General features: G+C 42.5%; 1 protein-coding gene across 1 annotated transcript in view; it reads left to right on the top strand.

Moving 5' to 3' along the window:
• Positions 1-14,474, top strand: part of COG3 (component of oligomeric golgi complex 3) — a 73,457-nt gene that overhangs the window by 36,906 nt on the left and 22,077 nt on the right. Inside the window, exons 14-16 of the mRNA XM_033176967.1 lie at positions 2,349-2,454; positions 9,035-9,159; positions 11,359-11,448. Coding sequence (XP_033032858.1) covers positions 2,349-2,454; positions 9,035-9,159; positions 11,359-11,448 — 321 coding nt within the window. The remainder of the gene's footprint in view (positions 1-2,348; positions 2,455-9,034; positions 9,160-11,358; positions 11,449-14,474) is intronic.

Below are 14,474 nucleotides of genomic sequence, written 5' to 3'. Positions count from 1 at the left end.
ATTGTTGATATTGAACTTGACCATCTGGCTGAAGTGGTGCTATCAGGTTTCGCCACCATGTAGTTATTCCTCTTCCCCACTTTCCACACTGTACTCTTTGGAAGGAAGTCCCATGTGTAACCCATGTTTAAGGAGTGGGTTGTGCTCTACCTTTTTTGAGGGCAAAGTATCTATATAAATACTTGGAATTTTTCTGTAAGGGAGATTTGTCTCTTTTTCCAATTTGTTGATTCAGTCACTTACTGATGTCAGTGTGGACTTATGGATATTTATTCATACTTTGGGTTATAGTTCACTGGTACTTTATTTTGCTGCTCCAGCTTTCACCACTGGGAGCTCTATCAGTTGGCTCCTGTGTCCTTTTGACATACTCATTTATGTAGATTTTTTATTTTGAGAACTTCCTTACTTCCTGGCACTATAAGAACTTCAGGTGCATCAATATATTTCCTGCCTGTGTCCTAGAATCAACCATTTCTTCAAGGAGTGCTGGCTTCTTTATTGAAGGATTGTATTAGAAACAGATCTGGGCGTTAGGTGTGCTCGTTGCTGCAGGGGTATTGTTGCTTTTAAGCTCTCTCAGATGACAGCATAGAAATACGCGTGTATACTAGATCATTCCTGTTACTCCACATCCTCACCAGCATTTTGACTTAACCTAATTTATTTCAATGCCTAGGTGGATAAATGTGTAATAATAGGTATGTTGGTTTTAAAGTTAACAGGCTGGAAATATGCCCTTACCTATTTTAAGGATGTTCTCCTAAACTCACATCTCTTCCTCTGACTTCTATTTAAACTTACTGCATTTTGGCTGGTTGTATTATTTATATGTTGTTACTTTTTAAATAATATGCAGAATCAACCTTGCAGGGATCAGATTCCCTTTTAGGGCAGGCAGTGGGGGCTGTTTCTTTTCGGTGGTCCGTAGCAGGAATTATCTTTTTCTGTCTTGGTATTGTGGATTACAACAGGGAGCAGATGGGTGGTCCATTCGCAGGAGCTGCCTTGATTTTGAGGGCCACAAAGCAGGTATGACGAAGACTAGGTCTGTTTCTCAGCCTCATCTAGGGAATGGTGCTCCCTCCTTTTCCTCCCCTCCTGGCCTTCATTAGGAATATCAGTTTTTGTATTATAGATAAGAATGCCTGTTTTAATTGTTGTGTCTGATAGGATGTTAGGCAATAAAGTTTTCTATATGTTCCCCTCCTAGTGTAATTTAGCAGTATATTTGATATGTTGATTCAGTCATTACATGGCCTGTATTCTGGATGCTCCCGTGTGTAGTAGACCTTTTGGCTTAAGGATAACCACTTGCAGTAAATATGCTTACTTTTTTTTCTTTTGGTGAGAGACTGGGATATTAGAGTGGTCTGGCTCACTTTGGGAGGCCGAGGCGAGTGGGTCACGAGGTCATCCTGGCAAACATGGTGAAACCCTGTCTCTACTAAAAATACAAAAAATTAGCTGAGCGCAGTTGCAGGCACCTGTAGTCCCAGCTACTTGGGAGGCCGAGGCAGCAGAATGGCGTGAACCTGGGAGGCGAAGCTTGCAGTGAGTCGAGATCATGCCACTGCACTCCAGCCTGGTCAACAGAGCGAGACTCTGCCTCAAAAAAAAGAGTGGTCTGGCTGTGACATCTGCTTGCTGTTTAGGGATTAGCTGTACTTTCCAATTTCTACACGCAGAGTGAGTGGACTGACCTGTGTGGTAGGGAGTCTATTTTCTAACCAATTCTCTGGTCATTGATTTTTTTTTTTTTTTTTTTTTTTTAATTTTCAATAGTTTTTTTGGGTACAGGTGGTTTTTGGTTACATGGATAAGTTCTTTAGTGGTGATTTCTGAGATTTTAGTGCACCTGTCACCCAAATAGTGTACGCTGTACCCAATATGGAGTCTTTTATGTCTTACCTGCCTCCCAGTCTTTGCCCCTGAATTCCCACAGTCCATTGTCTCATTTTTATGACTGGCCATTCTTTTTTCAGTAACTAGATGACTGTTAGGTCTTCATTTCTGTGTATTTCCACCTTTATAACTAATGCAAATTAGTGGGATTTTCATTACTAATTTAGTAGTTGGTGTCCTTTATATACTGCATGTTACTCTTTAGGCAGTGAGTCCATGCTAATTTTTAAAAAATATCTGTTTCAAAAATAGCGTACTGTAGCTATTATCACATAAAGAAAAAGCCTGTTATTTGGATTCGCCAGTTACTTATCCAGTCTTAAATCTGAATAGTTTCCAAATGTCAATTTGAAAAACAAATACATATATATATACTTTGTATAAAGAACTTGTTGCCAAACACTGCTGAAAACGATAACATTCCTTTTGATTTCTTTATACAGCAAATTGCACAGAGTTTGAAAGATGAACAGAAGAAGGTACCTTCAGAAGCTTCATTTTCAGATGTTCACTTAGAAGAAGGAGAGTCTAACAGTTTGACAAAATCTGGTATGTTATGATGTCTTAACTGCCAGCCTTTATTCATTTGGGTTAATAAACCTTTATTGAGGACTTATCCTGTCCCAGGCATGAAAAACAACTTGTGCCTTTGGGGAGCCCAGCTTTCTTGGGGGGAGATTGCCAAGCCACAGACAGAATTCAGTGGTGAGTGAGATGCTAATGGTTTGTTCAGGGTGCCCTTGGACCATGGATGAGGGGCACGGAATTGACGGAGATGAGCTCTGAGTGTGAGAAGGTGGGCTCAGTGTGGGGTGTGGTGTCTGAGAGCTATAGTGTATTTATGAAGAGTGTGAGAGAGCCAGGTGAAGTAAGTTTGTTTAAGATAGAATAGAATGTAGGAAGGCATGCAGGAATGGAAAACCATGGCTATTTTGCATAATTCAAGTGGTTTGGTATGTTTGAGCCCAGGTTGTACGTGGGGAAGGAGCAGGTAAAATAGGTCAGATTGGGATAGATGTCATGTGATAGTCTAATGGTCTTTGGAATTCTAGCTAGCATAGTGTATCATGGTGACTGGACCATCAGATTTGCATTTTGTAAACATATTGAGTGTCTGGGACTGGAGTAAAATATTGACACAGTTGTATGGGATGGCTTGGACTAGGGTACATGTTATACAAGGAGCAAAACTGTCCCAAGAATCACCCTGGATCCTCATTAGGGACCTAGACAGCAAGCTAGTTGGGAAATAAGCCATCCCCTCCTCACCCAGCTATAAGTGTGGCCCTAAAGCTCAGCTCCCCATGGGACGACTGGGAAGGTGGGTACTGTAACTCCATGGGCTTTAAAGAGCCCCAGCTACTTCAAGATCCCTAGGTGAAGGGCATCATCAGGTGTTCTGAGTCTACTCTACAAACAGTTGTTACACTGAATCCGGACTGCCAAGCAGCTGGATATTGCCCATGCGACAAAGCATTTTATCACACTTACTCTGTAGGAGGGAGGACCCCACAGAGGGCTAAAATTTCCTCCTCTGCAGTAGAACCCATACCATGTCCTAGTATACTTCTTTATGAGTCCTGGAGAGATGAGAGTACATTTCTCTCTTGCCAACCCCGGCCTTGTGTGTTTTCTCTTTCCCCACTAAAGCCTACTTTTTAACCCATTACTGGCATTACAATGAGGCATTATTGGCAGAACTGTAGAGACTAATCAGGTTGCCATTTGAAAGATAAAGGTGGTTTGAACCAGGATGGTGTTGGGGCGATAGAGAGAAATACAGAGATGAGGGATATGGTTAGAAGTTTGAATCAGTAGAATTTGATGGCACCTCAGATGTGAGGGTTGAATAAGGTCCATATGGAACAACTGAGAGGGTCTGTATTATATTGTTCTGGAAGCTGTACTGTTCATTATGGTAGCCACTGCCAATGAGCATGTGAAATGTGTCTAGTCTGAGTGTGCCGTAATTTTGTAAGATTCACACCAGATTTCCAAGACTTAGTATGATATAAGGAATGGAAAACAGGCTGGGTGCAGTGGGTCACGCCTGTAATCCCAGCACTTCGGGAGGCTGAGGCGGGTGGATCACCTGAGGTCAGGAGTTCAAGACCAGCCTGGCCAACATGGTGAAACCGTGTCTCTACTAAAAATATAAAAGTTAGCCAGGCGTGGCTGCATACGCCTGTAATCCCAGCTACTCGGGAAGCTGAGGCAGGAGAATCTCTTGAACCTGGGAGGTGGAGGTTGCCATGAGCCGAGATTGTGCCACTATACTCCAGCCTGGGAGACAGAGTGAGACTCTGTCTCAGGAAAATAAAAAAAAAAAAAGGAAAATATCTTATTAGTAATTTTTATATTGATTACATGTTAAAATGATATTTTGGACATATTGGATTGAATAAAATATACTAAAATTAATCCTGCTTCCTTTTTTTTTTTTTTTTTTTTTGAGAGACAGAGTCTCACTCTGTTGCCCAGGCTGGAGTAGAGTGGTGCTATCTCAACTCACTGCAACCTCCGCCTCCCGGGTTCAATCGATTCTCCTGCCTCAGCCTCCCAAGTAGCTGGGACTACAGGCATGCATCAGCACACCCAGCTAATTTTTGTATTTTTTAGTAGAGATGAGGTTTCACTATATGTTGGCCAGGCTGGTCTTGAACTACTGACCTCAGGTGATCTGCCTGCCTTGACCTCCCAAAGTGCTGGGATTATAGGCGTGAGCCACTGTGCCTGGCCAATCCTGCTTTCTTTTTACTCTTTTTTTCCTTTCAAAGAGATGAGGTCTCACTATGTTGCCCAGGCTGGTTTCGAACTTCTGTGCTCAAGCAGTCCTCCTGTTTTGGCCTCCCGAAGTGCTGGGATTACAGGCATAAGCCACCATGCCCAGCCATTTTTTTTTTTTTTAATAGACACGGAGTCTTGCTGTGTTGCCCAGGATGGGTCTTGAATTCCTGGGCTCAAGCAGTCCTTCCACTTTAGCCTCCCAAAGTGCTAGAATTACAGACGTGAGCCGCTGTGCCTGGCCTGTTTTTACTCTTTTTTTGGAGATAGGGTCTGGTTCTGTCAGGCAGGCTGGAGTGCAGTGGTGTGATATTGGCTTACTGCAACCTCTGCCTCCCAGTCTTAAATCCATCCTCCCACCTCAGCCTCCCAAGTAGTTGGGACCATAGGCTCATGCCATCCCGTCTGGCTAACTTTTTTACTTTTTAAAATGTGACATTTTACTGTGTCGCATTTATGATTCACGTTGTATTTCTGTTGGGCAGCACTGCCCTAGAACTGTAGAGAGAAAGACTGATGTAGAAATAAAGGATGAGGCGTAGTTGATGCTTTGGGCTTGTGTAAGATCATCCTAGGACAGAGTGTAGAGTGACTGTAGCAGATGTCTTGGGAGAGAAACTGAGCCAGTGCTGATGTTAAGGAGCAAATGGAGACGGAGGAGTAAACTGACGGCCAGCGAGGTCAGAAGTGGGCAAGTGAGAGAGTGTGATTGATGTCAGAGGAGGAGGGGTTGCCTGTGTAGTTTGCGTAAACAAGTGAGAAGATCAAAATCTCCCGAACATTGTGGTTATAAAGTGGCATGCTAAGTTTTAAAACTTTAGAGGTGGAATAGTTGAGAGGAAGAAGGAAGTCTGTAGAAAGTAATAAGAATACAATTCTGCAAGTATTAAGAATTGCCCCTGGGGTAGGGTTGTGAGGATGGAAGAGAAAGTCTTTGGAGTTGAGAAGGTAAGGATGAACAGCTGGTCATCTGTGCAGTTATCAGTGTTATCACAATGGTGATAGAACTTGGGGTGGAAAGCAAGGCTCTAATCAGGTAGGAAGTGGAGCAAAACCGAAAAGAGTATGTCATAATCACCCTTCCTGGTTTCCTGGTTCCCACCTCTAAAGCTGGAAGTGAGAGAATGAGAAGCCTCTGAGAGGAGGGCTTTAAATGATGTGAAGTTTGTGGCATAGGAGGAGGTGTCAGAGCAACTGGTGGTGAGACCATCTTGTGAAGAGACCAGTTATCAGTACCTTCTAAAAGCACAGCTTTGTTTTGTATGTAGAACAAGTAATGGGGAGGTCAGGCCCGCAGAGGACAATGGAGGCAGATGTGCAGGAGGACTGTGGGAGAAGCCCTGGTCCCGGGGCCTGCTCTGCTCCTCAGGAGAGGCAGCCAGGGGGCACTTGGCTTTTGATGGTTTGCCCTGGTGAACTAGTATTAGTTACCCAGGAAAGGGGAAAATGAGCACAAGCTGACTTCTGGCTTTAAAGTACTTAAACACATTTGTTTGACTAAACTTTTATTTGGGGAAATTCTTTTGGCAATTTATTTTGAAGAAGGGATCCTGCACATACCATATTCCTAAGGAAAAGTATAAATATTTCATCTCCTAAATATTCTTTGATGTAATTTGTTTATTCTTTTTCTTTAAGATACTTCATACAAATTAAATGTTAGTTTAAAGTGAGCTCTTGTGGAAGAAATTTAAAAATTATACAAGTTAATTAAGAGTGGTAAGAGAGAAAAAAAGAAAAAAATTATACAAGTAGTTTTTGTTTTTTGGAAAAAAAGCTTACAAAATTGTAAAGTGAAAGTACTGACTGGGCACGGTGGCTCACACTTGTAATTCCAGCACTGTGGGAGGCTGAGGCAGGTGGATCACCTGCGGTCAGGAGTTTGAGACCAGCCTGACCAACATGGCGAAACCCCATCTCTACTAAAAATACAAAAATTAGCTGGGTGTAGTGGCACATGCCTGTAATCCCAGCTACTCGGGAGGCTGAGGCACGAGAATTGCTTGAACCCGGGAGGCGGAGGTTGTGGTGAGCCGAGATCATGCCACTATACTTCAGTCTGGGCAGCAGAGCCAGATTCTGTCTCAAAAGAAAAATAAAAAGAGGCCGGACGTGGTGGCTCAAGCCTGTAATCCCAGCACTTTGGGAGGCTGAGGTGGGTAGATCAGTAGGTCAGGAGATCGAGACCATCCTGGCTAACATGGTGAAACCCTGTCTCTACTAAAAATACAAAAAATTAGCCGGGTGTGGTGGTATGAGCCTGTGGTCCCAGCTAGTCTGGAGGCCAAGGCAGAAGAATCGCTTGAACCCAGGAAGTGGAGGTTGCAGTGGGCCGAGATTGCGCCACTGCACTCCACCCTGGGTGACAGAGTGAGACTCCATCTCAAAATAAATAAATAAATAAATAAATAAATAAATAAATAAATAAATAAATAAATAAAAGGAAAGAAAGCACTAAGCCTCAACACTTCCCTCATCCCTTTCCCCTCAAATCTATGCCATACAACCTCCAGGCCTTCTTGTAAGCATATGCTGCTGTAGCCATTTATAAAAATGAATTATGTTTGTTCTGTAACTTACAACAGATCATAGATATCATAGATCTAATTCTATATTATAGATCTACTTCTATTTTCTTATTATTGAAAACATTCCAAATATACAGAAAAGTAGAAAGATGAATGATGAACACCCATACCCACAACTTGGATTCAAGACTTAGCATTTTATTTTATATATATGTTTACATATATATGTATACACACACACACATATACACACACATATATACACTTATATGTGTATGTGTATATATATATGTGTTGGGGTGTGCGTGTGTAAATATGTTTGACGAACCATTTTAAATTATTGACATCATCGACACTTCACCCTTGAGTATTTCAGCATGTCCAAAAAATAATGACATCTTTTATTTAACAATAAACCATTATTGCACTAAAAATTTAATGAGTTTGCTAATGTCCTCTAATGCCTAGACCATCTTTCAATATCAGCTGTTGTCTCAAAGTATTATACCAGCTCCACTTTTCGTGGTTCATTTGAAATTTGGTCCCTCGACCCAGAAGTGATTGTACTTCCCTTACAGAGGTGTCTTTGCCCAACCACACTCCCCACCTGCTCTTCCTCACAGTCGTCAGAGGCTGCCTCTTCTGACTTTCCCAGTGGTGGGGGGAAGCCTGTTCTGGTCACCTGGGAATTGAATGTACTGACTAGTCCTGTATGTGATTTGACTCAGAGTGTGGAAGACAGGCTGACAGGCAAACCTGCTTTGATTAATCCCCCTGTTTAGAAGTGCTTTGTTTTCTTGTTACTCCTCCACCTCCACAGGTTCCCACCTGCTTCCTCATGACTACGTAGAGATCTGCCTCCTTTTTTTTTTTTTTTGAGACAGAGAATCTGTTACCCAGGCTGGAGTGCAGTGGCGCAATCTCGGCTCACTGTAACCTCCGGCTTCTAGGTTCAAGCGATTCTTCTGCCTCAGCCTCCCGAGTAGCTGGGACTACAGGCGCGTGCCACCACGCCTGACTAATTTTTGTATTTTTAGTAGAGATGGAGTTTCACCACATTGGTCAGGCTGGTCTCAAACTCCTGACCTCATGATCTGCCTGCCTCGGCCTCCCAAAGTGCTGGGGTTACAGGTGTGAGCCACTTCGCCTGGCCCTGGCCCGAGATCTGCCTCTTTTTTTTTTTTTCTGAGACAGAGTCTCGCTTAGTCACCCAGGCTGGAGTGCAGTGGCGTGGTCTTGGCTCACTGCAAGCTCTGCCTCCTGGGTTCACACCATTCTCCTGCCTCAGCCTCCCGAGTAGCTGGAACTACAGGCGCCCGCCACCACGCCCAGCTAATTTTTGTATTTTTAGTAGAGATGAGGTTTCACCATGTTAGCCAGGATGATCTCAATCTCTTGACCTCATGATCTGCCCACCTTGGCCTGCCAAAGTGCTGGGATTACAGGCGTGAGCCACCGTGCCCGGCCGATCTGCCTCCTTTTTAATGGCTGCATTCTATAATGTGATTATGCTTTTCCTATGTTCCATAAAGATTATTGATCACAATTTGGGAAAAGCAACTTGGATTGAGCATATGTATATGAAGCTGGAATGTATGTATGTCCATATTCATGTGTGTTCTCACTGTGTTAAATCTCGCCTGTCACTGATTTAGATTTCTTATGGTATTCTTGATGAAAACTGAGGCGGGACAAAATTGGTGCCCTCTAGCTATTGATAGCTAATAAGAATAAACAGTTTATAGTTGCCATGTAAATTACTGTAAGACAAACATCCACGTGTGTGAAATGTGTCTTCTTTTCCACTTGGGTTTTAGGTTCAACAGAATCCCTTAATCCTAGACCACAGACCACAATTTCTCCAGCAGATCTTCATGGAATGTGGTATCCTACGGTTCGAAGAACTCTTGTCTGTCTCTCCAAATTATACAGATGCATAGATGTACGTGTATCTTTACTGTGAATTGCTTGCTCCTTCACTTGAAATATTTTTTAATTTACATTTTAAGATCTTTTTTTTTTTTTTTTGAGACGGAGTCTGGCTCTCTCGCCCAGGCTGGAGTGCAGTGGCCGGATCTCAGCTCACTGCAAGCTCCGCCTCCCGGGTTCACGCCATTCTCCTGTCTCCGCCTCCCAAGTAGCTGGGACTACAGGCGCCCGCCTCGTCGCCCGGCTAGTTTTTTGTATTCTTTAGTAGAGACGGGGTTTCACCGTATTAGCCAGGATGGTCTCGATCTCCTGACCTTGTGATCCGCCCGTCTCGGCCTCCCAAAGTGCTGGGATTACAGGCTTGAGCCACCGCGCCCGGCCTTAAGATCTTGATAAAGTATTTTGTTGGATATTCTTAAAATCATGATTTTTAGATATAGAAGTAACTTGAGGTCAAGCTAATTTAGGAATTTCTAACCTGAACTTTCTATAGAAACTTATAATTCAGTAATGGGCTTTGGGGAGTCTATGGACACCTCAAAAGTGTGGGCAAATTTTGCATGACTGTTTTATATGTGCATTCCTGAGGAGAAGACCCTGACTGCATTTGGAGCAATGATTAAAGATAGCAGTCATGTAATGAATTGTCTAGATGCCACTATTTCTTAAGGACGTGGTTCAAAAGGAGTATGCATTTACCCTTACACCACAGAGATATTTTATACCAGAGTCTTAGGACTGCACAGTCATTTCATTGGGTCAGTAGAGTGTATACTACTCTATATTTAATTTAAAATGCATAATTGCTGGGCTTTGTGCTTATAGATTTTGAAATGCTACCAAAAGTGCCTTTTGCCCAGTTCTGGGACTCTTAAGGATGGGCCCAGATCACTTCTACAGACTTAGATGTCTCAGCCTTTTTGCCCAGCTGATGAGATCTCTTCCAGAGAGTGGTTTGGACATTGGGCATCTCTTCCTCCCCAGGGTATCCGTTAGGTTTATTGAATAATGATATTAGGCTAAGATTCAGCAACTTCCTGCAGTAGAGTCAGGATCCCAAGGAAAATACACAGGAGGCATATTCCACATAGAACCCATTGTCATCACAGACTCTAGTAAAAAAAAGCCTCTTAGGGTGCTTAACAGGGATTTTAGCTAAATAGTAGGTAGGCCTGAGGAGGTCACTCTGCCAGTTTTGTCTTATGCCTTAGACTTGCTTATTCTTTTTTCGCCTAGCTTATATTCAAATCTTAACACTTAGTCTTACTGATCAAAGGTGAGGAAAGACAATCCAGTGTAAAATACATTAAGGCTGAGCAGGGGAAGGCGAAGGTCTTGGTCTAAGCTGCTCATCTTAAGCTTTCCTAGGCAGGGTTAGTGACCCAGCAGATGGCAGCTGTAATCTCTCCTTCCTATAGTAATAGCCTTGTGAGAAACCACAGAATGGGGAGAAGCAATGTAAAAAGAGAATTAACATCAAGTTGGAGACCAGGGCCCAGGAAAGTGGCCTAATAATGAATAGGCTCATATTTATGTAGAATGGAGGCTGGGAGGGAAGCAAGGGCACTGACGGGAGTCCTGATCCAACCACCATGCCACACCTATCGGAATGGCAGAATTAAATAAAGAATCATACTGCCCATACCATTTTGTAACCTGTTTTTTTTTAACTCGATTATGAATTTCACCGCCTCCTTCAGCATTCTTTGATTTCTTAAACAGTGTTCTATAATTTAGATTTAGTCGTATTTTATTTGTCAGTCCTCTGTCTTTGAACATTTATGTTATTTTCAGTTTTTGGCTGTTCTAAATAATACTGTAATGAAGAGCCATGTACATGAATTCTTAAAATACAATTCTGATGTATTTTTAGAAGTAGATTTACTGAGGGTTTGTTTTAAAGTTGGTTTTAGAGATTTAAAAAACAGCCCCATATGAGATCGTGTTGGAGCGAAGGCTCCATGAGGTCAGAACCTGCCTACATTTCTAGCATCTAGCACAGGGCCTAGCATGCTAATTAATATTTTTTGAAGGGTCACATAAATGTTTCCAGAGATGACTGCACATTACAAATCTATGTGTTGGTCTAGAAAGGTTGCATGGGAATAGGAAACCAGGAAGAACAGTAGGAGTAGTAAATCCCACCATGAGAACAAGCAGGTATTGTTATTTGCAAGTGCCACAGGCTGATTATTCTGTTTTATTCCACCAGAGGGCAGTGTTCCAAGGATTATCACAGGAAGCATTGTCTGCCTGCATTCAGTCCTTACTTGGAGCATCAGAGTCTATCAGCAAAAACAAGGTTTGATGAAGTGTTAGGTGAAATGTTGTTTCCTGGTAAAATATTGTGGAATATAGCATTTACCTATAGGCATAGAAGTTTAAAGCTGTTTTGGCAGTAGAATTTGTTTAACGTGATTGAATTTTGAGGCTCTTTGAGAGAAGCTGGTATTTCATTATAGTGCTTAATAAAGACTGTATTATATAAGAGAGTCCAACTTTACTAAAGTACCAAAAGTGGTATTGAGGTTACACATTCTATAGGGTAAAGGTTTCTTGTTGTAGTCCTAGCCACTGGGGAAATGGTACTATTTCCCTGGAATACCAAGAAAGCATTTTCAAGGAAACATCACAATTTATAATCATCTCTATGATAATGTTTTAAATAGTTGAATGTTCTTACATGGAGGAAATGAGTCAATTTTGAGGACAGGTAATTGTGACTCTGGGTTGTGTGACTAGAAGGGGTCGCTATGACTGTATGACTTACAGTTTTGTTTGTTTTTGAGACCGGGTCTTGCTTTGTTTCCCTGGCTGAAGTGTAGTGGTGTGATCATAGCTCACTGCAGCCTCGAACTCCTGAGCTCAATCCATCCTCCTCCCTCAGCCTCCCAAGAATCTGGGACTACAGGCATGTACCTTCATGCCCCGGCCAAGTTTTGTATTTTTTGTGGAGACAGGATTTTGTCATGTTGCTCAGGCTAGTCTCAAACTCCTGGGCTCAAGTGATCTGCCCACCTCTGCCTCCCAGAGTGCTGGAATTACAGGTATGAGCCACTGTGCCCAGCCAATTTTTTTTTTTTTTTTTTTTGAGAGAGGGTCTTACGCTGTCACCTAAGCTGGAGTGCAGTGATATGATCTCTGTTCACTGCAGCCTCAACCTCCTGAGCTGAAGCAATCCTCCTGCTTCAGCTTCCTGAGCAGTAGGACTACAGGCATCTGGCTGAATTTTTTATTTTTTGTAGAGACAGGATCTCACCATGTTGCCCAGGCTGGTCTCAAATTCCTGGGTTCAAATGATCCTCTTGACTCAGCCTTCCAAAGTGCTGGGATTATAGGTGTTAGCCACCACACTTAGCGGTTTACAGTTTTTAATCCAGAAGGGATCTGGGGCTGAAGGCTGCTGCATGTGCTGCTCCCACAGGCCCTGAGATTTTTTTTTTTTTTTCCCCAGGAAGTAGAGTATGTTCAAAAGTGTTGCTTTGCTTAACTCTCCTCTTAAAATACCTGTCACTTGTAGAGAAGGAGCTGTGGGAGCTGTTTGCAGCCCAAATTTTCTTCCCACTTGGAGTGTTCAAATCCTGTTAACTTTTTTTGACGTATGGATTTATAAATGTGACTTTTAAGTTCAAGGTTTTTATATATATATTATATATTACATATATTACGTAATATATATAATATATACATATGTAGAAGTTATATATAAATCTCCACAGAATAATTTGGGATCTTGTTGCTAGGAAAGCTCTATCTTTGTGACCACTATATTTTTCTCATTCATGAAATGGAGAGGTGAAATGTAATTTTCACATGGGGACTAGAAATAAAGTTATAGACAGGCAGATTTAAGTTTTAACAAGTATTTCCAAGTCTGTGCCCACACATGTCTGATAATAGGTGAAATTAGAAAACACGTGTCTAATGTTAAGGATATGGTTAAGTAAATTGTGGCATGTTTTATATAACAATATTACACAGTCATTAAAATTTTTTAAATGAAACAATAAAATTTAACTTAAACATATTAAGATAATAGATATTTAAGATGCAAATCAGATATACGGTATGACTATGTAATAAAATGCATTGAAGAAAATATGTAACAGTGAAAGCTTTTAGGTAACTATCGATGATTTTTCTTTCATTCCCTACACATTTCTTTATTTTATTTTTTTTTTTTTGAGACGGAGTCTCACTCTGTCGCCCAGGCTGGAGTGCAGTGGCCGGATCTCAGCTCACTGCAAGCTCCGCCTCCCAGGTTCACGCCATTCTCCTGTCTCAGCCTCCCAAGTAGCTGGGACTACAGGCGCCCGCCACCTCGCCCAGCTAGTTTTTTGTATATTTTAGTAGAGACGGGGTTTCACCGTGTTAGCCAGGATGGTCTCGATCTCCTGACCTCGTGATCCGCCCGTCTCGGCCTCCCAAAGTGCTGGGATTACAGGCTTGAGCCACCGCGCCCGGCCATTTCTTTATTTTCTACAATGATGATGTGTTTCTCAGATCTCAGGAGGGAAAAATATGACCTAATTTAAAAAAAAGTTCATAGGCTTATGTCCTCTTGTACCACTGTCCTCTCTTTTTTTTTTTTTTTTTTTTGAGACAGAGTCTCACTCTGTCACTCAGGCTGGAGTGCATATCTCAGCTCACTGCAACCTCCACCTCCTGGATTCAAGCCATTCTTATGCCTCAGCCACCCAAGGAGCTGCAATTACAGGTGTGCGCACCATGCCCAGCTAATTTTTGCATTTTTAGTAGAGACAAGGTTTCACCATGTTGGCCAGGCTGGTCTTGAATGCCTGACTTCAAGTGATCCACCCGCCTTGGCCTCCCAAAGTGTTGGGATTACAGGCGTGAGTCACTGCACCTGGCCATGTCCTTTCTTTTAAGGGAGGCATGAAAAGCCTTTTGATTGTTGGGTCTTTTGCCCTCATTATCTGTAGGCCATCCTCTTTTATCTGTTTCCTGCGTTATTGTAAGAGTTTAAGTATGTATGGAGAAGCTCTCAATTTGATAGACACTAGCTTATTATTTTCATGGTTGAGCTTGTGTACTTTTGTTTTGTTTTGAGATGCAGTCTTGCTCTGTTGCCCAGGCTGGAGTGCAGTAGTGCGATCTCGGCTCACTGCAAGGTTGGCCTCCCAGGTTCACGGCATTCTCCTGCCTCAGCCTCCCTAATAGCTGGGACTACAGGTGCCCGCCACCTCGCCCAGCTAATTTTTTGTGTTTTTAGTAGAGACGGGGTTTCACCATGTCAGCCAGGATGGTCTCTATCTCCTGACCTCGTGATCCGCCTGTTTCGGCCTCCCAAAGTGCTGGAATTACAGG

This window comes from Trachypithecus francoisi, unplaced genomic scaffold (genome assembly GCF_009764315.1).
Source record: "Trachypithecus francoisi isolate TF-2019V2 unplaced genomic scaffold, Tfra_2.0 Lachesis_group18, whole genome shotgun sequence".
In the NCBI taxonomy this organism is placed as follows: domain Eukaryota; kingdom Metazoa; phylum Chordata; class Mammalia; order Primates; family Cercopithecidae; genus Trachypithecus; species Trachypithecus francoisi.
Note: the sequence above shows the minus strand (reverse complement) of the source record. Positions and strands in the feature narration are given on the sequence as shown.